The sequence below is a fragment of the Telmatherina bonti genome (assembly GCF_933228915.1).
Source record: "Telmatherina bonti genome assembly, chromosome: 14".
NCBI lineage: Eukaryota > Metazoa > Chordata > Actinopteri > Atheriniformes > Telmatherinidae > Telmatherina > Telmatherina bonti.
Genome location: NC_136612.1, coordinates 4,549,686 through 4,575,947, shown reverse-complemented (window position 1 = coordinate 4,575,947; position 26,262 = coordinate 4,549,686). Strand labels below are relative to the sequence as shown.

Below are 26,262 nucleotides of genomic sequence, written 5' to 3'. Positions count from 1 at the left end.
CCAGTTAAAACAGTCACGTTAACGACCTGTTCCCAGTTAAAACAGTCACGTTAACGACCAGTTCCCAGTTAAAACAGTCACTTTAACGACCTGTTCCCAGTTAAAACAGTCACGTTAACGACCTGTTCCCGGTTAACTACCTGTTCCCAGTTAAAACAGTTTCGTTAATGGCCTGTTCCCAGTAAAAACAGTCACGTTAACGACCTGTTCCCAGTTAAAACAGTCACGTTAACGAACTGTTCCCAGTTAAAACAGTCATGTTAACGACCTGTTCCCAGTTAATGACCTGTTCCCAGTTAAAACAGTCACGTTAACGACCTGTTCCCAGTTAAAACAGTCACGTTAACGACCTGTTCCCAGTTAAACCAGTCACGTTAACGACCTGTTCCCAGTTAAACCAGTCATGTTAACAACCTGTTCCCAGTTAACGACCTGTTCCCAGTTAACTACCTGTTCCCAGTTAAATCAGTCACGTTAACGACCTGTTCCCAGTTAAAACAGTCACGTTAACGACCTGTTCCCAATTAAAACAGTCACGTTAACGACCTTTTCCCAGTTAACTACCTGTTCCCAGTTAAAACAGTTTCGTTAATGGCCTGTTCCTGGTTAAAACAGTCAAGTTAACGACCTGTTCCCAGTGAACGACCTGTTCCCAGTTAAACCAGTCATGTTAACGACCAGTTCCCAGTTAAAACAGTCACGTTAACAACCAGTTCCCAGTTAAAACAGTCACGTTAACGACCTGTTCCCACTTAACGACATGTTTCCAGTTAAAACAGTTTCGTTAATGGCCTGTTCCCAGTAAAAACAGTCACGTTAACGACGTGTTCCCAGTTAAAACAGTCACGTTAACGACCTGTTCCCAGTTAAAACAGTCATGTTAACGACCTGTTCCCAGTTAATGACCTGTTCCCAGTTAAAACAGTCACGTTAACGACCTGTTCCCAGTTAACTACCTGTTCCCAGTTAAATCAGTCACGTTAACAACCAGTTCCCAGTTAAAACAGTCACGTTAATGACCTGTTTCCAGTTAACGACATGTTTCCAGTTAAAACAGTTTCGTTAATGGCCTGTTCCCAGTAAAAACAGTCACGTTAACGACGTGTTCCCAGTTAAAACAGTCACGTTAATGACCTGTTTCCAGTTAACGACATGTTTCCAGTTAAAACAGTTTCGTTAATGGCCTGTTCCCAGTAAAAACAGTCACGTTAACGACGTGTTCCCAGTTAAAACAGTCACGTTAACGACCTGTTCCCAGTTAAAACAGTCATGTTAACGACCTGTTCCCAGTTAACGACCTGTTCCCAGTTAAATCAGTCACGTTAACGACCTGTTCCCAGTTAAAACAGTCACGTTAACGACCTTTTCCCAGTTAAACCAGTCATGTTAACGACCTGTTCCCAGTTAAACCAGTCATGTTAACGACCTGTTCCCAGTTAACGACCTGTTCCCAGTTAAAACAGTTTCGTTAATCGCCTGTTCCTGGTTAAAACAGTCAAGTTAACGACCTGTTCCCAGTGAACGACCTGTTCCCAGTTAAACCAGTCATGTTAACGACCAGTTCCCAGTTAAAACAGTCACGTTAACAACCATTTCCCAGTTAAAACAGTCACGTTAATGACCTGTTTCCAGTTAACGACCTGTTTCCAGCTAAACCAGTCACGTTAACGACCTGTTGCCAGTTAAAACAGTCATGTTAACAACCTGTTCCCAGTTAACGACCTGTTCCCAGCTAAACCAGTCACGTTAACGACCTGTTCTCAGTTAAACCAGTAATGTTAAGGACCTGTTCCCAGTTAAACCAGTCACGTTAACGACCTTTTCCCGGTTAACGACCTGTTCCCAGTCAAAACAGTCACGTTAACGACCTGGTCCCAGTTAACGACATGTTCTAAGTTAAAACAGTCATGTTAACGACCTGTTCCCAGTTAAAACAGTCATGTTAACGACCTGTTCCCAGTTAACGACCTGATTCCAGCTAAACCAGTCACGTTAACGACCTGTTCCCAGTTAAACCAGTCATGTTAACGACCAGTTCCCAGTTAAAACAGTCACGTTAACGACCTGTTCCCAGTTAAAACAGTCACGTTAATGACCTGTTCCCAGTTAACCACCTGTTCCCGGTTAAAACAGTCTTGTTAACGACCTGTTCCCAGTTAACGACCTGTTCCCAGTTAAAACAGTCACGTTAACGACCAGTTCCCAGTTAAAACAGTCACGTTAACGACCAGTTCCCAGTTAAAACAGTCACGTTAACGACCTGTTCCCAGTTAAAACAGTCACGTTAACGACCAGTTCCCAGTTAAAACAGGCACGTTAACGACCAGTTCCCATTTAAAACAGTCACGTTAACGACCAGTTCCCAGTTAAAACAGTCACGTTAACGACCTGTTCCCAGTTAAAACAGTCACGTTAATGACCTGTTCCCAGTTAACCACCTGTTCCCGGTTAAAACAGTCTTGTTAACGACCTGTTCCCAGTTAACGACCTGTTCCCAGTTAAAACAGTCACGTTAACGACCTGTTCCCAGTTAAAACAGTCACGTTAACGACCTGTTCCCAGTTAAACCAGTCACGTTAACGACCTGTTCCCAGTTAAACCAGTCATGTTAACAACCTGTTCCCAGTTAACGACCTGTTCCCAGTTAACTACCTGTTCCCAGTTAAATCAGTCACGTTAACGACCTGTTCCCAGTTAAAACAGTCACGTTAACGACCTGTTCCCAATTAAAACAGTCACGTTAACGACCTTTTCCCAGTTAACTACCTGTTCCCAGTTAAAACAGTTTCGTTAATGGCCTGTTCCTGGTTAAAACAGTCAAGTTAACGACCTGTTCCCAGTGAACGACCTGTTCCCAGTTAAACCAGTCATGTTAACGACCAGTTCCCAGTTAAAACAGTCACGTTAACAACCAGTTCCCAGTTAAAACAGTCACGTTAATGACCTGTTCCCAGTTAAAACAGTCACGTTAACAACCAGTTCCCAGTTAAAACAGTCACGTTAACAACCAGTTCCCAGTTAAAACAGTCACGTTAACGACCTGTTCCCAGTTAACGACATGTTTCCAGTTAAAACAGTTTCGTTAATGGCCTGTTCCCAGTAAAAACAGTCACGTTAACGACGTGTTCCCAGTTAAAACAGTCACGTTAACGACCTGTTCCCAGTTAAAACAGTCATGTTAACGACCTTTTCCCAGTTAATGACCTGTTCCCAGTTAAAACAGTCACGTTAACGACCTGTTCCCAGTTAACTACCTGTTCCCAGTTAAATCAGTCACGTTAACAACCAGTTCCCAGTTAAAACAGTCACGTTAATGACCTGTTTCCAGTTAACGACATGTTTCCAGTTAAAACAGTTTCGTTAATGGCCTGTTCCCAGTAAAAACAGTCACGTTAACGACGTGTTCCCAGTTAAAACAGTCACGTTAACGACCTGTTCCCAGTTAAAACAGTCATGTTAACGACCTGTTCCCAGTTAATGACCTGTTCCCAGTTAAAACAGTCTTGTTAACGACCTGTTCCCAGTTAACGACCTGTTCCCAGTTAAATCAGTCACGTTAACGACCTGTTCCCAGTTAAAACAGTCATGTTAACGACCTGTTCCCAGTTAAACCAGTCATGTTAACGACCTGTTCCCAGTTAAACCAGTCATGTTAACGACCTGTTCCCAGTTAACGACCTGTTCCCAGTTAAAACAGTTTCGTTAATGGCCTGTTCCTGGTTAAAACAGTCAAGTTAACGACCTGTTCCCAGTGAACGACCTGTTCCCAGTTAAACCAGTCATGTTAACGACCAGTTCCCAGTTAAAACAGTCACGTTAACAACCATTTCCCAGTTAAAACAGTCACGTTAATGACCTGTTTCCAGTTAACGACCTGTTTCCAGCTAAACCAGTCACGTTAACGACCTGTTGCCAGTTAAAACAGTCATGTTAACAACCTGTTCCCAGTTAACGACCTGTTCCCAGCTAAACCAGTCACGTTAACGACCTGTTCTCAGTTAAACCAGTAATGTTAAGGACCTGTTCCCAGTTAAACCAGTCACGTTAACGACCTTTTCCCGGTTAACGACCTGTTCCCAGTCAAAACAGTCACGTTAACGACCTGGTCCCAGTTAACGACATGTTCTAAGTTAAAACAGTCATGTTAACGACCTGTTCCCAGTTAAAACAGTCATGTTAACGACCTGTTCCCAGTTAACGACCTGATCCCAGCTAAACCAGTCACGTTAACGACCTGTTCCCAGTTAAACCAGTCATGTTAACGACCAGTTCCCAGTTAAAACAGTCACGTTAACGACCAGTTCCCAGTTAAAACAGTCACGTTAACGACCTGTTCCCAGTTAAAACAGTCACGTTAATGACCTGTTCCCAGTTAACCACCTGTTCCCGGTTAAAACAGTCTTGTTAACGACCTGTTCCCAGTTAACGACCTGTTCCCAGTTAAAACAGTCACGTTAACGACCAGTTCCCAGTTAAAACAGTCACGTTAACGACCAGTTCCCAGTTAAAACAGTCACGTTAACGACCTGTTCCCAGTTAAAACAGTCACGTTAACGACCAGTTCCCAGTTAAAACAGGCACGTTAACGACCAGTTCCCAGTTAAAACAGTCACATTAACGACCTGTTCCCGGTTAACGACCTGTTCCCAGTTAACTACCTGTTCCCAGTTAAATCAGTCACGTTAACGACCAGTTCCCAGTTAAAACAGTCACGTTAATGACCTGTTTCCAGTTAACGACATGTTTCCAGTTAAAACAGTTTCGTTAATGGTCTGTTCCCAGTAAAAACAGTCACGTTAACGACCTGTTCCCAGTTAAAACAGTCATGTTAACGACCTGTTCCCAGTTAATGACCTGTTCCCAGTTAAAACAGTCTTGTTAACGACCTGTTCCCAGTTAACGACCTGTTCCCAGTTAAATCAGTCACGTTAACGACCTGTTCCCAGTTAAAACAGTCACGTTAACGACCTGTTCCCAGTTAAACCAGTCATGTTAACGACCTGTTCCCAGTTAAACCAGTCATGTTAACGACCTGTTCCCAGTTAACGACCTGTTCCCAGTTAAAACAGTTTCGTTAATGGCCTGTTCCTGGTTAAAACAGTCAAGTTAACGACCTGTTCCCAGTGAACGACCTGTTCCCAGTTAAACCAGTCATGTTAACGACCAGTTCCCAGTTAAAACAGTCACGTTAACAACCATTTCCCAGTTAAAACAGTCACGTTAATGACCTGTTTCCAGTTAACGACCTGTTTCCAGCTAAACCAGTCACGTTAACGACCTGTTGCCAGTTAAAACAGTCATGTTAACAACCTGTTCCCAGTTAACGACCTGTTCCCAGCTAAACCAGTCACGTTAACGACCTGTTCTCAGTTAAACCAGTAATGTTAAGGACCTGTTCCCAGTTAACGACATGTTCTAAGTTAAAACAGTCATGTTAACGACCTGTTCCCAGTTAAAACAGTCATGTTAACGACCTGTTCCCAGTTAACGACCTGATCCCAGCTAAACCAGTCACGTTAACGACCTGTTCCCAGTTAAACCAGTCATGTTAACGACCAGTTCCCAGTTAAAACAGTCACGTTAACGACCAGTTCCCAGTTAAAACAGTCACGTTAACGACCTGTTCCCAGTTAAAACAGTCACGTTAATGACCTGTTCCCAGTTAACCACCTGTTCCCGGTTAAAACAGTCTTGTTAACGACCTGTTCCCAGTTAACGACCTGTTCCCTGTTAAAACAGTCACGTTAACGACCAGTTCCCAGTTAAAACAGTCACGTTAACGACCAGTTCCCAGTTAAAACAGTCACGTTAACGACCTGTTCCCAGTTAAAACAGTCACGTTAACGACCAGTTCCCAGTTAAAACAGGCACGTTAACGACCAGTTCCCAGTTAAAACAGTCACATTAACGACCTGTTCCCGGTTAACGACCTGTTCCCAGTTAACTACCTGTTCCCAGTTAAATCAGTCACGTTAACGACCTGTTCCCAGTTAAAACAGTCACGTTAACGACCAGTTCCCAGTTAAAACAGTCAGTTTAACGACCTGTTCCCAGTTAAAACAGTCACGTTAACGACCTGTTTCCAGTTAACGATGTGTTTCCAGTTAAAACAGTTTCGTTAATGGCCTGTTCCCAGTAAAAACAGTCACGTTAACGACGTGTTCCCAGTTAAAACAGTCACGTTAACGACCTGTTCCCAGTTAAAACAGTCATGTTAACGACCTGTTCTCAGTTAAACCAGTAATGTTAAGGACCTGTTCCCAGTTAAACCAGTCACGTTAACGACCTTTTCCCGGTTAACGACCTGTTCCCAGTCAAAACAGTCACGTTAACGACCTGGTCCCAGTTAACGACATGTTCTAAGTTAAAACAGTCATGTTAACGACCTGTTCCCAGTTAAAACAGTCATGTTAACGACCTCTTCCCAGTTAACGACCTGATCCCAGCTAAACCAGTCACGTTAACGACCTGTTCCCAGTTAAACCAGTCATGTTAACGACCTGTTCCCAGTTAAAACTGTCACGTTAACGACCTTTTCCCAGTTAACTACCTGTTCCCAGTTAAAACAGTCATGTTAACGACCAGTTCCCAGTTAAAACAGTCACGTTAACGACCTGTTCCCAGTTAAAACAGTCACGTTAATGACCTGTTCCTAGTTAACCACCTGTTCCCGGTTAAAACAGTCTTGTTAACGACCTGTTCCCAGTTAACGACCTGTTCCCAGTTAAAACAGTCATGTTAACGACCTGTTCCCAGTTAAAACAGTCATGTTAACGACCTGTTCCCAGTTAAAACAGTCACGTTAACGACCTGTTCCCAGTTAAAACAGTCACGTTAATGACCTGTTCCTAGTTAACCACCTGTTCCCGGTTAAAACAGTCTTGTTAACGACCTGTTCCCAGTTAACGACCTGTTCCCAGTTAAAACAGTCATGTTAACGACCTGTTCCCAGTTAAAACAGTCACGTTAACCACCTGTTCCCAGTTAAAACAGTCATGTTAACGACCTGTTCCCAGTTAACGACCTGATCCCAGCTAAACCAGTCACGTTAACGACCTGTTCCCAGTTAAACCAGTCATGTTAACGACCTGTTCCCAGTTAAAACTGTCACGTTAACGACCTTTTCCCAGTTAACGACCTGTTCCCAGTTAAAACAGTCATGTTAACGACCAGTTCCCAGTTAAAACAGTCACGTTAACGACCAGTTCCCAGTTAAAACAGTCACGTTAACGACCAGTTCCCAGTTAAAACAGTCACGTTAACGACCTGTTCCCAGTTAAAACAGTCACGTTAACGACCAGTTCCCAGTTAAAACAGGCACGTTAACGACCAGTTCCCAGTTAAAACAGTCACATTAACGACCTGTTCCCGGTTAACGACCTGTTCCCAGTTAACTACCTGTTCCCAGTTAAATCAGTCACGTTAACGACCAGTTCCCAGTTAAAACAGTCACGTTAATGACCTGTTTCCAGTTAACGACATGTTTCCAGTTAAAACAGTTTCGTTAATGGTCTGTTCCCAGTAAAAACAGTCACGTTAACGACCTGTTCCCAGTTAAAACAGTCATGTTAACGACCTGTTCCCAGTTAATGACCTGTTCCCAGTTAAAACAGTCTTGTTAACGACCTGTTCCCAGTTAACGACCTGTTCCCAGTTAAATCAGTCACGTTAACGACCTGTTCCCAGTTAAAACAGTCACGTTAACGACCTGTTCCCAGTTAAACCAGTCATGTTAACGACCTGTTCCCAGTTAAACCAGTCATGTTAACGACCTGTTCCCAGTTAACGACCTGTTCCCAGTTAAAACAGTTTCGTTAATGGCCTGTTCCTGGTTAAAACAGTCAAGTTAACGACCTGTTCCCAGTGAACGACCTGTTCCCAGTTAAACCAGTCATGTTAACGACCAGTTCCCAGTTAAAACAGTCACGTTAACAACCATTTCCCAGTTAAAACAGTCACGTTAATGACCTGTTTCCAGTTAACGACCTGTTTCCAGCTAAACCAGTCACGTTAACGACCTGTTGCCAGTTAAAACAGTCATGTTAACAACCTGTTCCCAGTTAACGACCTGTTCCCAGCTAAACCAGTCACGTTAACGACCTGTTCTCAGTTAAACCAGTAATGTTAAGGACCTGTTCCCAGTTAACGACATGTTCTAAGTTAAAACAGTCATGTTAACGACCTGTTCCCAGTTAAAACAGTCATGTTAACGACCTGTTCCCAGTTAACGACCTGATCCCAGCTAAACCAGTCACGTTAACGACCTGTTCCCAGTTAAACCAGTCATGTTAACGACCAGTTCCCAGTTAAAACAGTCACGTTAACGACCAGTTCCCAGTTAAAACAGTCACGTTAACGACCTGTTCCCAGTTAAAACAGTCACGTTAATGACCTGTTCCCAGTTAACCACCTGTTCCCGGTTAAAACAGTCTTGTTAACGACCTGTTCCCAGTTAACGACCTGTTCCCTGTTAAAACAGTCACGTTAACGACCAGTTCCCAGTTAAAACAGTCACGTTAACGACCAGTTCCCAGTTAAAACAGTCACGTTAACGACCTGTTCCCAGTTAAAACAGTCACGTTAACGACCAGTTCCCAGTTAAAACAGGCACGTTAACGACCAGTTCCCAGTTAAAACAGTCACATTAACGACCTGTTCCCGGTTAACGACCTGTTCCCAGTTAACTACCTGTTCCCAGTTAAATCAGTCACGTTAACGACCTGTTCCCAGTTAAAACAGTCACGTTAACGACCAGTTCCCAGTTAAAACAGTCAGTTTAACGACCTGTTCCCAGTTAAAACAGTCACGTTAACGACCTGTTCCCGGTTAACTACCTGTTCCCAGTTAAAACAGTTTCGGTAATGGCCTGTTCCCAGTAAAAACAGTCACGTTAACGACGTGTTCCCAGTTAAAACAGTCACGTTAATGACCTGTTTCTAGTTAACGACATGTTTCCAGTTAAAACAGTTTCGTTAATGGCCTTTTCCCAGTAAAAACAGTCACGTTAACGACCTGTTTCCAGTTAACGATGTGTTTCCAGTTAAAACAGTTTCGTTAATGGCCTGTTCCCAGTAAAAACAGTCACGTTAACGACGTGTTCCCAGTTAAAACAGTCACGTTAACGACCTGTTCCCAGTTAAAACAGTCATGTTAACGACCTGTTCTCAGTTAAACCAGTAATGTTAAGGACCTGTTCCCAGTTAAACCAGTCACGTTAACGACCTTTTCCCGGTTAACGACCTGTTCCCAGTCAAAACAGTCACGTTAACGACCTGGTCCCAGTTAACGACATGTTCTAAGTTAAAACAGTCATGTTAACGACCTGTTCCCAGTTAAAACAGTCATGTTAACGACCTCTTCCCAGTTAACGACCTGATCCCAGCTAAACCAGTCACGTTAACGACCTGTTCCCAGTTAAACCAGTCATGTTAACGACCTGTTCCCAGTTAAAACTGTCACGTTAACGACCTTTTCCCAGTTAACTACCTGTTCCCAGTTAAAACAGTCATGTTAACGACCAGTTCCCAGTTAAAACAGTCACGTTAACGACCTGTTCCCAGTTAAAACAGTCACGTTAATGACCTGTTCCTAGTTAACCACCTGTTCCCGGTTAAAACAGTCTTGTTAACGACCTGTTCCCAGTTAACGACCTGTTCCCAGTTAAAACAGTCATGTTAACGACCTGTTCCCAGTTAAAACAGTCATGTTAACGACCTGTTCCCAGTTAAAACAGTCACGTTAACGACCTGTTCCCAGTTAAAACAGTCACGTTAATGACCTGTTCCTAGTTAACCACCTGTTCCCGGTTAAAACAGTCTTGTTAACGACCTGTTCCCAGTTAACGACCTGTTCCCAGTTAAAACAGTCATGTTAACGACCTGTTCCCAGTTAAAACAGTCACGTTAACCACCTGTTCCCAGTTAAAACAGTCATGTTAACGACCTGTTCCCAGTTAACGACCTGATCCCAGCTAAACCAGTCACGTTAACGACCTGTTCCCAGTTAAACCAGTCATGTTAACGACCTGTTCCCAGTTAAAACTGTCACGTTAACGACCTTTTCCCAGTTAACGACCTGTTCCCAGTTAAAACAGTCATGTTAACGACCAGTTCCCAGTTAAAACAGTCACGTTAACGACCTGTTCCCAGTTAAAACAGTCACGTTAATGACCTGTTCCTAGTTAACCACCTGTTCCCGGTTAAAACAGTCTTGTTAACGACCTGTTCCCAGTTAACGACCTGTTCCCAGTTAAAACAGTCACGTTAACGACCAGTTCCCAGTTAAAACAGTCACGTTAACGACCAGTTCCCAGTTGAAACAGTCACGTTAACGACCAGTTCCCAGTTAAAACAGTCACATTAACGACCTGTTCCCGGTTAACGACCTGTTCCCAGTTAACTACCTGTTCCCAGTTAAATCAGTCACGTTAACGACCTGTTCCCAGTTAAATCAGTCACGTTAACGACCTGTTCCCAGTTAAAACAGTCACGTTAATGACCTGTTTCCAGTTAACGACATGTTTCCAGTTAAAACAGTTTCGTTAATGGCCTGTTCCCAGTAAAAACAGTCACGTTAACGACGTGTTCCCAGTTAAAACAGTCACGTTAATGACCTGTTTCTAGTTAACGACATGTTTCCAGTTAAAACAGTTTCGTTAATGGCCTGTTCCCAGTAAAAACAGTCACGTTAACGACCTGTTTCCAGTTAACGATGTGTTTCCAGTTAAAACAGTTTCGTTAATGGCCTGTTCCCAGTAAAAACAGTCACGTTAACGACGTCTTCCCAGTTAAAACAGTCACGTTAACGACCTGTTCCCAGTTAAAACAGTCATGTTAACGACCTGTTCCCAGTTAATGACCTGTTCCCAGTTAAAACAGTCACGTTAACGACCTGTTCCCAGTTAACTACCTGTTCCCAGTTAAATCAGTCACGTTAACGACCTGTTCCCAGTTAAACCAGTCATGTTAACGACCTGTTCCCAGTTAAACCAGTCATGTTAACGACCTGTTCCCAGTTAACGACCTGTTCCCAGTTAAAACAGTCATGTTAACGACCTCTTCCCAGTTAACGACCTGATCCCAGCTAAACCAGTCACGTTAACGACCTGTTCCCAGTTAAACCAGTCACGTTAACGACCTTTTCCCAGTTAACGACCTGTTCCCAGTTAAAACAGTCATGTTAACGACCAGTTCCCAGTTAAAACAGTCACGTTAACGACCTGTTCCCAGTTAAAACAGTCACGTTAATGACCTGTTCCTAGTTAACCACCTGTTCCCGGTTAAAACAGTCTTGTTAACGACCTGTTCCCAGTTAACGACCTGTTCCCAGTTAAAACAGTCATGTTAACGACCTGTTCCCAGTTAAAACAGTCATGTTAACGACCTGTTCCCAGTTAAAACAGTCCCGTTAACGACCTGTTCCCAGTTAAAACAGTCACGTTAATGACCTGTTCCTAGTTAACCACCTGTTCCCGGTTAAAACAGTCTTGTTAACGACCTGTTCCCAGTTAACGACCTGTTCCCAGTTAAAACAGTCATGTTAACGACCTGTTCCCAGTTAAAACAGTCACGTTAACCACCTGTTCCCAGTTAAAACAGTCATGTTAACGACCTGATCCCAGCTAAACCAGTCACGTTAACGACCTGTTCCCAGTTAAACCAGTCATGTTAACGACCTGTTCCCAGTTAAAACTGTCACGTTAACGACCTTTTCCCAGTTAACGACCTGTTCCCAGTTAAAACAGTCATGTTAACGACCAGTTCCCAGTTAAAACAGTCACGTTAACGACCTGTTCCCAGTTAAAACAGTCACGTTAATGACCTGTTCCTAGTTAACCACCTGTTCCCGGTTAAAACAGTCTTGTTAACGACCTGTTCCCAGTTAACGACCTGTTCCCAGTTAAAACAGTCACGTTAACGACCAGTTCCCAGTTAAAACAGTCACGTTAACGACCAGTTCCCAGTTGAAACAGTCACGTTAACGACCTGTTCCCAGTTAAAACAGTCACGTTAACGACCAGTTCCCAGTTAAAACAGTCACGTTAACGACCAGTTCCCAGTTAAAACAGTCACATTAACGACCTGTTCCCGGTTAACGACCTGTTCCCAGTTAACTACCTGTTCCCAGTTAAATCAGTCACGTTAACGACCTGTTCCCAGTTAAATCAGTCACGTTAACGACCTGTTCCCAGTTAAAACAGTCACGTTAATGACCTGTTTCCAGTTAACGACATGTTTCCAGTTAAAACAGTTTCGTTAATGGCCTGTTCCCAGTAAAAACAGTCACGTTAACGACCTGTTCCCAGTTAAAACAGTCACGTTAACGACCAGTTCCCAGTTAAAACAGTCACTTTCACGACCTGTTCCCAGTTAAAACAGTCACGTTAACGACCTGTTCCCGGTTAACTACCTGTTCCCAGTTAAAACAGTTTCGTTAATGGCCTGTTCCCAGTAAAAACAGTCACGTTAACGACCTGTTCCCAGTTAAAACAGTCACGTTAATGACCTGTTCCCAGTTAACCACCTGTTCCCGGTTAAAACAGTCTTGTTAACGACCTGTTCCCAGTTAACGACCTGTTCCCAGTTAAAACAGTCACGTTAACGACCAGTTCCCAGTTAAAACAGTCACGTTAACGACCAGTTCCCAGTTAAAACAGTCACGTTAACGACCTGTTCCCAGTTAAAACAGTCACGTTAACGACCAGTTCCCAGTTAAAACAGTCACGTTAACGACCAGTTCCCAGTTAAAACAGTCACATTAACGACCTGTTCCCAGTTAACGACCTGTTCCCAGTTAACTACCTGTTCCCAGTTAAATCAGTCACGTTAACGACCTGTTCCCAGTTAAAACAGTCACGTTAACGACCAGTTCCCAGTTAAAACAGTCACTTTCACGACCTGTTCCCAGTTAAAACAGTCACGTTAACGACCTGTTCCCGGTTAACTACCTTTTCCCAGTTAAAACAGTTTCGTTAATGGCCTGTTCCCAGTAAAAACAGTCACGTTAACGACCTGTTCCCAGTTAAAACAGTCACGTTAACGACCTGTTCCCAGTTAAAACAGTCATGTTAACGACCTGTTCCCAGTTAGTGACCTGTTCCCAGTTAAAACAGTCACGTTAACGACCTGTTCCCAGTTAACTACCTGTTCCCAGTTAAATCAGTCACGTTAACGACCTGTTCCCAGTTAAAACAGTCACATTAACGACCTGTTCCCAGTTTAACCAGTCACGTTAACGACCTGTTCCCAGTTAAACCAGTCATGTTAACGACCTGTTCCCAGTTAACGACCTGTTCCCAGTTAACTACCTGTTCCCAGTTAAATCAGTCACGTTAACGACCTGTTCCCAGTTAAAACAGTCACGTTAACGACCTGTTCCCAATTAAAACAGTCACGTTAACGACCTTTTCCCAGTTAACTACCATTTCCCAGTTAAAACAGTTTCGTTAATGGCCTGTTCCTGGTTAAAACAGTCAAGTTAACGACCTGTTCCCAGTGAACGACCTGTTCCCAGTTAAACCAGTCATGTTAACGACCTGTTCCCAGTTAAAACAGTCACGTTAACAACCAGTTCCCAGTTAAAACAGTCACGTTAATGACCTGTTTCCAGTTAACGACATGTTTCCAGCTAAACCAGTCACGTTAACGACCTGTTTCCAGTTAAAACAGTCATGTTAACAACCTGTTCCCAGTTAACGACCTGTTCCCAGCTAAACCAGTCACGTTAACGACCTGTTCTCAGTTAAACCAGTAATGTTAACGACCTGTTCCCAGTTAAACCAGTCACGTTAACGACCTTTTCCCAGTTAACGACCTGTTCCCAGTTAAACCAGTCACGTTAACGACCTTTTCCCGGTTAACAACCTGTTCCCAGTCAAAACAGTCACGTTAACGACCTGGTCCCAGTTAACGACATGTTCTAAGTTAAAACAGTCATGTTAACGACCTGTTACCAGTTAAAACAGTCATGTTAACGACCTGTTCCCAGTTAACGACCTGATCCCAGCTAAACCAGTCACGTTAACGACCTGTTCCCAGTTAAACCAGTCATGTTAACGACCTGTTCCCAGTTAAAACTGTCACGTTAACGACCTTTTCCCAGTTAACGACCTGTTCCCAGTTAAAACAGTCACGTTAATGACCTGTTCCCAGTTTACCACCTGTTCCCGGTTAAAACAGTCTTGTTAACGACCTGTTCCCAGTTAACGACCTGTTCCCAGTTAAAACAGTCACGTTAACGACCAGTTCCCAGTTAAAACAGTCACGTTAACGACCAGTTCCCAGTTAAAACAGTCACTTTCACGACCTGTTCCCAGTTAAAACAGTCACGTTAACGACCAGTTCCCAGTTAAAACAGTCACGTTAACGACCAGTTCCCAGTTAAAACAGTCAAATTAACGACCTTTTCCCGGTTAACGACCTGTTCCCAGTTAACTACCTGTTCCCAGTTAAAACAGTCACGTTAACGACCTGTTCCCAGTTAAAACAGTCACGTTAACGACCAGTTCCCAGTTAAAACAGTCACGTTAACGACCAGTTCCAGTTAAAACAGTCACTTTCACGACCTGTTCCCAGTTAAAACAGTCACGTTAACGACCTGTTCCCGGTTAACTACCTGTTCCCAGTTAAAACAGTTTCGTGAATGGCCTGTTCCCAGTAAAAACAGTCACGTTAACGACCTGTTCCCAGTTAAAACAGTCACGTTAACGACCTGTTCCCAGTTAAAACAGTCATGTTAACGACCTGTTCCCAGTTAGTGACCTGTTCCCAGTTAAAACAGTCACGTTAACGACCTGTTCCCAGTTAACTACCTGTTCCCAGTTAAATCAGTCACGTTAACGACCTGTTCCCAGTTAAAACAGTCACGTTAACGACCTGTTCCCAGTTAAACCAGTCACGTTAACGACCTGTTCCCAGTTAAACCAGTCATGTTAACGACCTGTTCCCAGTTAACGACCTGTTCCCAGTTAACTACCTGTTCCCAGTTAAATCAGTCACGTTAACGACCTGTTCCCAATTAAAACAGTCACGTTAACGACCTTTTCCCAGTTAACTACCATTTCCCAGTTAAAACAGTTTCGTTAATGGCCTGTTCCTGGTTAAAACAGTCAAGTTAATGACCTGTTCCCAGTGAACGACCTGTTCCCAGTTAAACCAGTCATGTTAACGACCAGTTCCCAGTTAAAACAGTCACGTTAACAACCAGTTCCCAGTTAAAACAGTCACGTTAATGACCTGTTTCCAGTTAACGACATGTTTCCAGCTAAACCAGTCACGTTAACGACCTGTTGCCAGTTAAAACAGTCATGTTAACAACCTGTTCCCAGTTAACGACCTGTTCCCAGGTAAACCAGTCACGTTAACGACCTTTTCTCAGTTAAACCAGTAATGTTAACGACCTGTTCCCAGTTAAACCAGTCACGTTAACGACCTGTTCCCAGTTAACGACATGTTCTAAGTTAAAACAGTCATGTTAACGACCTGTTCCCAGTTAAAACAGTCATGTTAACGACCTGTTCCCAGTTAACGACCTGATCCCAGCTAAACCAGTCACGTTAACGACCTGTTCCCAGTTAAACCAGTCATGTTAACGACCTGTTCCCAGTTAAAACAGTCAAGTTAACGACCTGTTCCCAGTGAACGACCTGTTCCCAATTAAAACAGTCACGCTCACGACCTGTTCCCAGTTAAAACAGTCACGTTAACGACCTGTTCCCGGTTAACGACCTGTTCCTGGTTAACGACCTGTTCCCAGTTAAAACAGTCACGTTAACGACCTGTTCCCGGTTAACGACCTTTTCCCAGTTAAAACATTCACGTTCACGACCTGTTTCCAGTTAACGACCTGTTCCCAGTTAAAACAGTCACTTTAACGACCTGTTCCCGGTTAACGACCTGTTCCCAGTTAAAACATTCACGTTCACGACCTGTTCCCAGTTAAAACAGTCACGTTAACAACCTGTTCCCAGTTAAAACAGTCACGTTAATGACCTGTTCCCAGTTAAAACAGTCACTTTAACGACCTGTTCCCGGTTAAAACAGTCATGTTCACGACCTGTTCCCAGTTAACGACCTTTTCCCAGTTAAAACAGTCACGTTAACGACCTGTTCCCGGTTAACGACCTGTTCCCAGTTAAAACAGTCACGTTAACGACCTGTTCCCAGTTAACGACCTGTTCCCAGTTAAATCAGCCACTTTAACGACCTATTCCCAGTTAAAACAGTCATGTTAACGACCTGTTCCCAGTTAATGACCTGTTCCCAGTTAAAACAGTCACGTTAACGACCTGTTCCCAGTTAACTACCTGTTCCCAGTTAAATCAGTCACGTTAACGACCTGTTCCCAGTTAAAACAGTCACGTTAACGACCTGTTCCCAGTTAAACCAGTCATGTTAACCACCTGTTCCCAGTTAAACCAGTCATGTTAACGACCTGTTCCCAGGTAACGACCTGTTCCCAGTTAACTACCTGTTCCCAGTTAAATCAGCCACGTTAACGACCTGTTCCCAGTTAAAACAGTCACGTTAACGACCTGTTACCAATTAAAACAGTCACGTTAACGACCTTTTCCCAGTTAACTACCTGTTCCCAGTTAAAACAGTTTCGTTAATGGCCTGTTCCTGGTTAAAACAGTCAAGTTAACGACCTGTTCCCAGTGAACGACCTGTTCCCAATTAAAACAGTCACGCTCACGACCTGTTCCCAGTTAAAACAGTCACGTTAACGACCTGTTCCCGGTTAACGACCTGTTCCTGGTTAACGACCTGTTCCCAGTTAAAACAGTCACGTTAACGACCTGTTCCCGGTTAACGACCTTTTCCCAGTTAAAACATTCACGTTCACGACCTGTTTCCAGTTAACGACCTGTTCCCAGTTAAAACAGTCACTTTAACGACCTGTTCCCGGTTAACGACCTGTTCCCAGTTAAAACATTCACGTTCACGACCTGTTCCCAGTTAACGACCTTAAAACAGTCACGTTAACGACCTGTTCCCGGTTAACGACCTGTTCCCGGTTAACGACCTGTTCCCAGTTAAAACAGTCACGTTAACGACCTGTTCCCAGTTAACGACCTGTTCCCAATTAAAACAGTCACGTTAACGACCTGTTCCCAGTTAAAACAGTCACGTTAACGACCTGTTCCCAGTTAAAACAGTCATGTTAATGACCTGTTCCCAATTAAAACAGTCACGTTAACGACCTGTTCCCGGTTAACGACCTGTTCCCAGTTAAAACAGTCACGTTAACGACCTGTTCCCAGTTAACGACCTGTTCCCAGTTAAAACAGTCACGTTAACGACCTGTTCCCAGTTAACGACCTGTTCCCAGTTAAAACAGTCACTTTAACGACCTGTTCCCGGTTAACGACCTGTTCCCAGTTAAAACATTCACGTTCACGACCTGTTCCCAGTTAACGACCTTTTCCCAGTTAAAACAGTCACATTAACGACCTGTTCCCGGTTAACGACCTGTTCCCGGTTAACGACCTGTTCCCAGTTAAAACAGTCACGTTAACGACCTGTTCCCAGTTAACGACCTGTTCCCAGTTAAAACAGTCACTTTAACGACCTGTTCCCAGTTAAAACAGTCATGTTAACGACCTGTTCCCAGTTAAAACAGTCACTTTAACGACCAGTTCCCAGTTAAAACAGTCATGTTAACAACCTGTTCCCAGTTAAACCAGTCACGTTAACGACCAGTTCCCAGTTAAAACAGTCATGTTAACGACCTGTTCCCAGTTTAAACAGTCCAGTGACAAACAATGAAATAAACATTATGATGCATAGATAAACATGATGTTTTTCTACAAACATCATGACGTTTCTACATAAACATCATGATGTTAGTCAATAAACATGATGTTTCTACATAAACATAATGATGTTTGTAGATAAACATCATATTTATAGATAAACATGATGTTTATCCACTACTGGGGAGAAAATTTGGCTTGATAAGCTATTCTCATGTGATTCGGTTGTAAATTTGCACTTTTTAATTTGGTGAAATTCCGTTCCATCTGTAAATACAATGCTTTTCTCCCTACATTGCAGTATCTGGGATACTTTGGTGATGCCAAAACGCGCTACCAGCGTCTGTACGTGAAGTTCCTGGAGAACATCAACAAGAAAGATTATGTTCGAGTTTGTTCCCGGAAGCCATGGCACAGAGTGGGTCTCGCTCTGAGGTGAGCCCCCTGCTTCTGGTCTCTGGTGTGGGATGGGTCAGGTCGAATGGATGGGTCGGTTTGAATAGGATAGATGGGTCTGATGGGTCTGATGGGTCGAATGGGTCTGATAGGTCTGACGGGTCGAATGGGTCTGATGGGTCCGATGGGTCGAATGGGTCGATGGGTCGATGGGTCTGATGGGTCTGATGGGTCTGATGGGTCGAATGGGTCTGATGAGTCTGATGGGTCTGATGGGTCGAATGGGTCTGATGGGTCCGATGGGTCGAATGGGTCGATGGGTCGATGGGTCTGATGGGTCGAATGGGTCGATGGGTCTGATGGGTCTGATGGGTCGAATGGGTCTGATGAGTCTGATGGGTCTGATTGGTCGAATGGGTCTGATAGGTCTGACGAGTCGAATGGGTCTGATGGGTCTGATGGGTCCGATGGGTCGAATGGGTCGGATGGGTCTGATGGGTCGGATGGGTAGGATGGTTCTGGTTGAAAAGGATAGATGGGTCTGATGGGTCTGATGGGTCTGATGGGTCGGAGGGGTCGGATGGGTCGGAGGGGTCCGATGGGTCGGATGGGTCGAATGGGTCGGATGGGTCGGATGGGTCTGATGGGTCGGAGGGGTCTGATGGGTCGGATGGGTCGGATGGGTCGGATGGTTCTGGTTGAATAGGATAGATGGGTCGGATGGGTCGGATGGGTCAGAGGGGTCAGAGGGGTCGGATGGGTCTGATGGGTCGGATGGGTCTGATGGTTCTGGTTGAATAGGATAGATGGGTCGGATGGGTCGGATGGGTCTGATGGGTCGGATGGGTCGGATGGGTCTGATGGTTCTGGTTGAATAGGATAGATGGGTCGGATGGGTCGGAGGGGTCTGATGGGTCGGATGGGTCTAATGGGTCGGAGGGGTCTGATGGGTCGGATGGGTCGGATAGGTTGGAGGAGTCGGAGGGGTCGGATGGGTCCGATGGGTCAGATGGGTCAGATGGGTCTGATGGTTCTGGTTGAATAGGATAGATGGGTCGGAGGGGTCAGAGGGGTCAGAGGGGTCGGAGGGGTCCGATGGGTCGGATGGGTCTGATGGGTCGGAGGGGTCCGATGGGTCCGATGGGTCCGATGGATCGGATGGGTCCGATGGGTCTTATGGGTCTGATGGGTCGGATGGGTCGAATGGGTCGGATGGGTCGGATGGGTCGGAGGGGTCGGAGGGGTCCGATGGGTCGGATGGGTCTGATGGGTCGGAGGGGTCCGATGGGTCCGATGGCTCCGATGGGTCGGATGGGTCCGATGGGTCTTATGGGTCTGATGGGTCGGATGGGTCGAATGGGTCGGATGGGTCGGATGGGTCTGATGGGTCGGAGGGGTCTGATGGGTCGGATGGGTCTGATGGGTCGGAGGGGTCGGAGGGGTCAGATGGGTCGGAGGGGTCAGAGGGGTCGGATGGGTCGGATGGGTCGGAGGGGTCCGATGGGTCTGATGGGTCCGATGGGTCGGATGGGTCGGAGGGGTCGGATGGGTCAGAGGGGTCGGATGGGTCAGAGGGGTCGGAGGGGTCGGATGGGTCGGAGGGGTCGGAGGGGTCGGATGGGTCGGAGGAGTCGGAGGGGTCTGATGGGTCGGATGGGTCTGATGGGTCGGATGGGTCGGATGGGTCTGATGGTTCTGGTTGAATAGGATAGATGGGTCGGATGGGTCGGATGGGTCTGATGGGTCGGATGGGTCGGATGGGTCTGATGGTTCTGATGGTTCTGGTTGAATAGGATAGATGGGTCGGATGGGTCGGATGGGTCTGATGGGTCGGATGGGTCGGATGGGTCTGATGGTTCTGATGGTTCTGGTTGAATAGGATAGATGGGTCGGATGGGTCGGAGGGGTCTGATGGGTCGGATGGGTCGGATAGGTTGGAGGAGTCGGAGGGGTCGGATGGGTCGGATGGGTCAGATGGGTCAGATGGGTCTGATGGTTCTGGTTGAATAGGATAGATGGGTCGGAGGGGTCGGATGGGTCAGAGGGGTCGGATGGGTCTGATGGGTCTGATGGTTCTGGTTGAATAGGATAGATGGGTCGGATGGGTCGGATGGGTCGGATGGGTCAGAGGGGTCGGATGGGTCGGATGGGTCGGAGGGGTCAGAGGGGTCGGATGGGTCGGAGGGGTCCGATGGGTCCGATGGGTCCGATGGGTCGGATGGGTCCGATGGGTCTGATGGATATGATGGGTCGGATGGTTCTGGTTGAATAGGATAGATGGGTCGGATGGGTCTGATGGGTCAGAGGGGTCGGATGGGTCAGATGGGTCGGAGGGGTCAGAGGGGTCGGATGGGTCGGATGGGTCGGAGGGGTCCGATGGGTCTGATGGGTCCGATGGGTCGGATGGGTCGGAGGGGTCGGATGGGTCAGAGGGGTCGGAGGGGTCGGATGGGTCGGAGGGGTCGGAGGGGTCGGATGGGTCGGAGGAGTCGGAGGGGTCTGATGGGTCAGATGGGTCTGATGGGTCGGATGGGTCGGATGGGTCTGATGGTTCTGGTTGAATAGGATAGATGGGTCGGATGGGTCGGATGGGTCTGATGGGTCGGATGGGTCGGATGGGTCTGATGGTTCTGATGGTTCTGGTTGAATAGGATAGATGGGTCGGATGGGTCGGATGGGTCTGATGGGTCGGATGGGTCGGATGGGTCTGATGGTTCTGATGGTTCTGGTTGAATAGGATAGATGGGTCGGATGGGTCGGAGGGGTCTGATGGGTCGGATGGGTCGGATAGGTTGGAGGAGTCGGAGGGGTCGGATGGGTCGGATGGGTCAGATGGGTCAGATGGGTCTGATGGTTCTGGTTGAATAGGATAGATGGGTCGGAGGGGTCGGATGGGTCAGAGGGGTCGGATGGGTCTGATGGGTCTGATGGTTCTGGTTGAATAGGATAGATGGGTCGGATGGGTCGGATGGGTCGGATGGGTCAGAGGGGTCGGATGGGTCGGATGGGTCGGAGGGGTCAGAGGGGTCGGATGGGTCGGAGGGGTCCGATGGGTCCGATGGGTCCGATGGGTCGGATGGGTCCGATGGGTCTGATGGATATGATGGGTCGGATGGTTCTGGTTGAATAGGATAGATGGGTCGGATGGGTCTGATGGGTCAGAGGGGTCGGATGGGTCAGATGGGTCGGAGGGGTCAGAGGGGTCGGATGGGTCGGATGGGTCGGAGGGGTCCGATGGGTCTGATGGGTCCGATGGGTCGGATGGGTCGGAGGGGTCGGATGGGTCAGAGGGGTCGGAGGGGTCGGATGGGTCGGAGGGGTCGGAGGGGTCGGATGGGTCGGAGGAGTCGGAGGGGTCTGATGGGTCAGATGGGTCTGATGGGTCGGATGGGTCGGATGGGTCTGATGGTTCTGGTTGAATAGGATAGATGGGTCGGATGGGTCGGATGGGTCTGATGGGTCGGATGGGTCGGATGGGTCTGATGGTTCTGATGGTTCTGGTTGAATAGGATAGATGGGTCGGATGGGTCGGATGGGTCTGATGGGTCGGATGGGTCGGATGGGTCTGATGGTTCTGATGGTTCTGGTTGAATAGGATAGATGGGTCGGATGGGTCGGAGGGGTCTGATGGGTCGGATGGGTCGGATAGGTTGGAGGAGTCGGAGGGGTCGGATGGGTCGGATGGGTCAGATGGGTCAGATGGGTCTGATGGTTCTGGTTGAATAGGATAGATGGGTCGGAGGGGTCGGATGGGTCAGAGGGGTCGGATGGGTCTGATGGGTCTGATGGTTCTGGTTGAATAGGATAGATGGGTCGGATGGGTCGGATGGGTCGGATGGGTCAGAGGGGTCGGATGGGTCGGATGGGTCGGAGGGGTCAGAGGGGTCGGATGGGTCGGAGGGGTCCGATGGGTCCGATGGGTCGGATGGGTCCGATGGGTCCGATGGGTCTGATGGATATGATGGGTCGGATGGTTCTGGTTGAATAGGATAGATGGGTCGGATGGGTCTGATGGGTCAGAGGGGTCGGATGGGTCTGATGGGTCGGAGGGGTCGGAGGGGTCTGATGGGTCGGATGGGTCTGATGGGTCGGATGGGTCGGATGGGTTGGAGGAGTCGGAGGGGTCGGATGGGTCCGATGGGTCAGATGGGTCAGATGGGTCTGATGGTTCTGGTTGAATAGGATAGATGGGTCGGAGGGGTCGGAGGGGTCAGAGGGGTCAGAGGGGTCGGATGGGTCGGAGGGGTCGGATGGGTCGGAGGGGTCGGATGGGTCGGATGGGTCGGATGGGTCGGATGGGTCAGAGGGGTCGGATGGGTCGGATGGGTCCGATGGGTCGGAGGGGTCAGAGGGGTCAGAGGGGTTGGATGGGTCGGATGGGTCGGAGGGGTCCGATGGGTCGGAGGGGTCAGAGGGGTCAGAGGGGTCAGAGGGGTCGGATGGGTCGGAGGGGTCCGATGGGTCTGATGGGTCGGATGGGTCGGATGGGTCTGATGGTTCTGGTTGAATAGGATAGATGGGTCGGATGGGTCGGATGGGTCTGATGGTTCTGGTTGAATAGGATAGATGGGTCGGATGGGTCGGAGGGGTCTGATGGGTCGGATGGGTCGGATAGGTTGGAGGAGTCGGAGGGGTCGGATGGGTCGGATGGGTCAGATGGGTCAGATGGGTCTGATGGTTCTGGTTGAATAGGATAGATGGGTCGGAGGGGTCGGATGGGTCGGAGGGGTCGGATGGGTCGGATGGCTCGGATGGGTCAGAGGGGTCGGATGGGTCGGATGGGTCGGAGGGGTCAAAGGGGTCGGATGGGTCGGAGGGGTCCGATGGGTCCGATGGGTCGGATGGGTCCGATGGGTCTGATGGGTCTGATGGATCGGATGGGTCGGATGGTTCTGGTTGAATAGGATAGATGGGTCGGATGGGTCTGATGGGTCAGAGGGGTCAGAGGGGTCGGATGGGTCTGATGGGTCGGATGGGTCGGATGGGTCTGATGGTTCTGGTTGAATAGGATAGATGGGTCGGATGGGTCGGATGGGTCTGATGGGTCGGATGGTTCTGGTTGAATAGGATAGATGGGTTGGAAGGGTCGGAGGGGTCCGATGGGTCAGATGGGTCAGATGGGTCTGATGGTTCTGGTTGAATAGGATAGATGGGTCTGAGGGGTCGGAGGGGTCGGATGGGTCGGATGGGTCGGATGGGTCAGAGGGGTCGGATGGGTCGGATGGGTCGGAGGGGTCCGATGGGTCGGAGGGGTCAGAGGGGTCAGAGGGGTTGGATGGGTCGGATGGGTCGGAGGGGTCGGAGGGGTCAGATGGGTCTGAGGGGTCAGAGGGGTCTGATGGGTCTGATGGGTCAGATGGGTCGGAGGGGTCGGATGGGTCAGAGGGGTCGGATGGGTCGGATGGGTCGGAGGGGTCGGATGGGTCGGAGGAGTCGGAGGGGTCGGATGGGTCGGATGGGTCGGAGGGGTCGGAGGGGTCGGAGGGGTCGGATGGGTCAGAGGGGTCAGAGGGGTCGGATGGGTCGGATGGGTCGGAGGGGTCGGATGGGTCGGATGGGTTGGATGGGTCGGATGGGTCAGAGGGGTCGGATGGGTCGGATGGGTCGGAGGGGTCGGATGGGTTGGATGGGTTGGATGGGTCGGATGGGTCAGAGGGGTCGGATGGGTCGGATGGGTCGGAGGGGTCCGATGGGTCGGAGGGGTCAGAGGGGTCAGAGGGGTCGGAGGGGTCAGAGGGGTCGGATGGGTCGGATGGGTCGGATGGGTCGGAGGGGTCCGATGGGTCTGATGGGTCCGATGGGTCGGATGGGTCGGAGGGGTCGGATGGGTCAGAGGGGTCGGATGGGTCGGAGGGGTCAGAGGGGTCAGAGGGGTCGGATGGGTCGGATGGGTCGGAGGGGTCGGATGGGTCGGATGGCTCGGATGGGTCGGAGGGGTCGGATGGGTCGGATGGGTCGGAGGGGTCCGATGGGTCGGAGGGGTCCGATGGGTCTGATGGGTCCGATGGGTCGGATGGGTCGGAGGGGTCGGATGGGTCAGAGGGGTCGGATGGGTCAGAGGGGTCGGATGGGTCGGATGGGTCGGAGGGGTCAGAGGGGTCGGATGGGTCGGAGGGGTCGGAGGGGTCGGAGGGGTCAGATGGGTCTGATGGTTCTGGTTGAATAGGATAGATGGGTCGGAGGGGTCGGATGGGTCGGATGGGTCGGATGGGTCAGAGGGGTCGGATGGGTCGGATGGGTCGGATGGGTCGGAGGGGTCCGATGGGTCGGAGGGGTCAGAGGGGTCAGAGGGGTTGGATGGGTCGGATGGGTCGGAGGGGTCGGAGGGGTCAGATGGGTCGGAGGGGTCAGAGGGGTCGGATGGGTCGGATGGGTCGGATGGGTCGGAGGGGTCCGATGGGTCTGATGGGTCGGATGGGTCGGATGGGTCAGAGGGGTCGGATGGGTCAGAGGGGTCGGAGGGGTCGGATGGGTCGGATGGGTCGGATAGGTTGGAGGAGTCGGAGGGGTCGGATGGGTCGGATGGGTCAGATGGGTCAGATGGGTCTGATGGTTCTGGTTGAATAGGATAGATGGGTCGGAGGGGTCGGATGGGTCGGAGGAGTCGGATGGGTCGGATGGGTCGGATAGGTTGGAGGAGTCGGAGGGGTCGGATGGGTCGGATGGGTCAGATGGGTCAGATGGGTCTGATGGTTCTGGTTGAATAGGATAGATGGGTCGGAGGGGTCGGATGGGTCAGAGGGGTCGGATGGGTCTGATGGGTCTGATGGTTCTGGTTGAATAGGATAGATGGGTCGGATGGGTCGGATGGGTCGGATGGGTCAGAGGGGTCGGATGGGTCGGATGGGTCGGAGGGGTCAGAGGGGTCGGATGGGTCGGAGGGGTCCGATGGGTCCGATGGGTCGGATGGGTCCGATGGGTCTGATGGATATGATGGGTCGGATGGTTCTGGTTGAATAGGATAGATGGGTCGGATGGGTCTGATGGGTCAGAGGGGTCGGATGGTTCTGATGGGTCGGAGGGGTCTGATGGGTCGGATGGGTCTGATGGGTCGGATGGGTCGGATGGGTTGGAGGAGTCGGAGGGGTCGGATGGGTCCGATGGGTCAGATGGGTCAGATGGGTCTGATGGTTCTGGTTGAATAGGATAGATGGGTCGGATGGGTCTGATGGGTCAGAGGGGTCGGATGGGTCTGATGGGTCGGAGGGGTCTGATGGGTCGGATGGGTCTGATGGGTCGGAGGGGTCGGAGGGGTCAGAGGGGTCAGAGGGGTCGGATGGGTCGGAGGGGTCGGATGGGTCGGAGGGGTCGGATGGGTCGGATGGGTCGGAGGGGTCGGATGGGTCGGATGGGTCGGATGGGTCAGAGGGGTCGGATGGGTCGGATGGGTCCGATGGGTCGGAGGGGTCAGAGGGGTCAGAGGGGTTGGATGGGTCGGATGGGTCGGAGGGGTCCGATGGGTCGGAGGGGTCAGAGGGGTCAGAGGGGTCAGAGGGGTCGGATGGGTCGGAGGGGTCCGATGGGTCTGATGGGTCGGATGGGTCGGATGGGTCTGATGGTTCTGGTTGAATAGGATAGATGGGTCGGATGGGTCGGATGGGTCTGATGGTTCTGGTTGAATAGGATAGATGGGTCGGATGGGTCGGAGGGGTCTGATGGGTCGGATGGGTCGGATAGGTTGGAGGAGTCGGAGGGGTCGGATGGGTCGGATGGGTCAGATGGGTCAGATGGGTCTGATGGTTCTGGTTGAATAGGATAGATGGGTCGGAGGGGTCGGATGGGTCGGAGGGGTCGGATGGGTCGGATGGCTCGGATGGGTCAGAGGGGTCGGATGGGTCGGATGGGTCGGAGGGGTCAAAGGGGTCGGATGGGTCGGAGGGGTCCGATGGGTCCGATGGGTCGGATGGGTCCGATGGGTCTGATGGGTCTGATGGATCGGATGGGTCGGATGGTTCTGGTTGAATAGGATAGATGGGTCGGATGGGTCTGATGGGTCAGAGGGGTCAGAGGGGTCGGATGGGTCTGATGGGTCGGATGGGTCGGATGGGTCTGATGGTTCTGGTTGAATAGGATAGATGGGTCGGATGGGTCGGATGGGTCTGATGGGTCGGATG

General features: G+C 49.0%; 1 protein-coding gene across 1 annotated transcript in view; it reads left to right on the top strand.

The window, feature by feature from the left end:
• Positions 1–26,262, top strand: part of LOC306765241 (proline-rich protein 12-like) — a gene marked incomplete at both ends in the record, with an annotated part of 489,381 nt that overhangs the window by 266,899 nt on the left and 196,220 nt on the right. Inside the window, 1 exon segment of the mRNA XM_079252643.1 lies at positions 18,054–18,187. Within this exon segment, the coding sequence (XP_079108769.1) occupies positions 18,054–18,187 (134 nt within the window).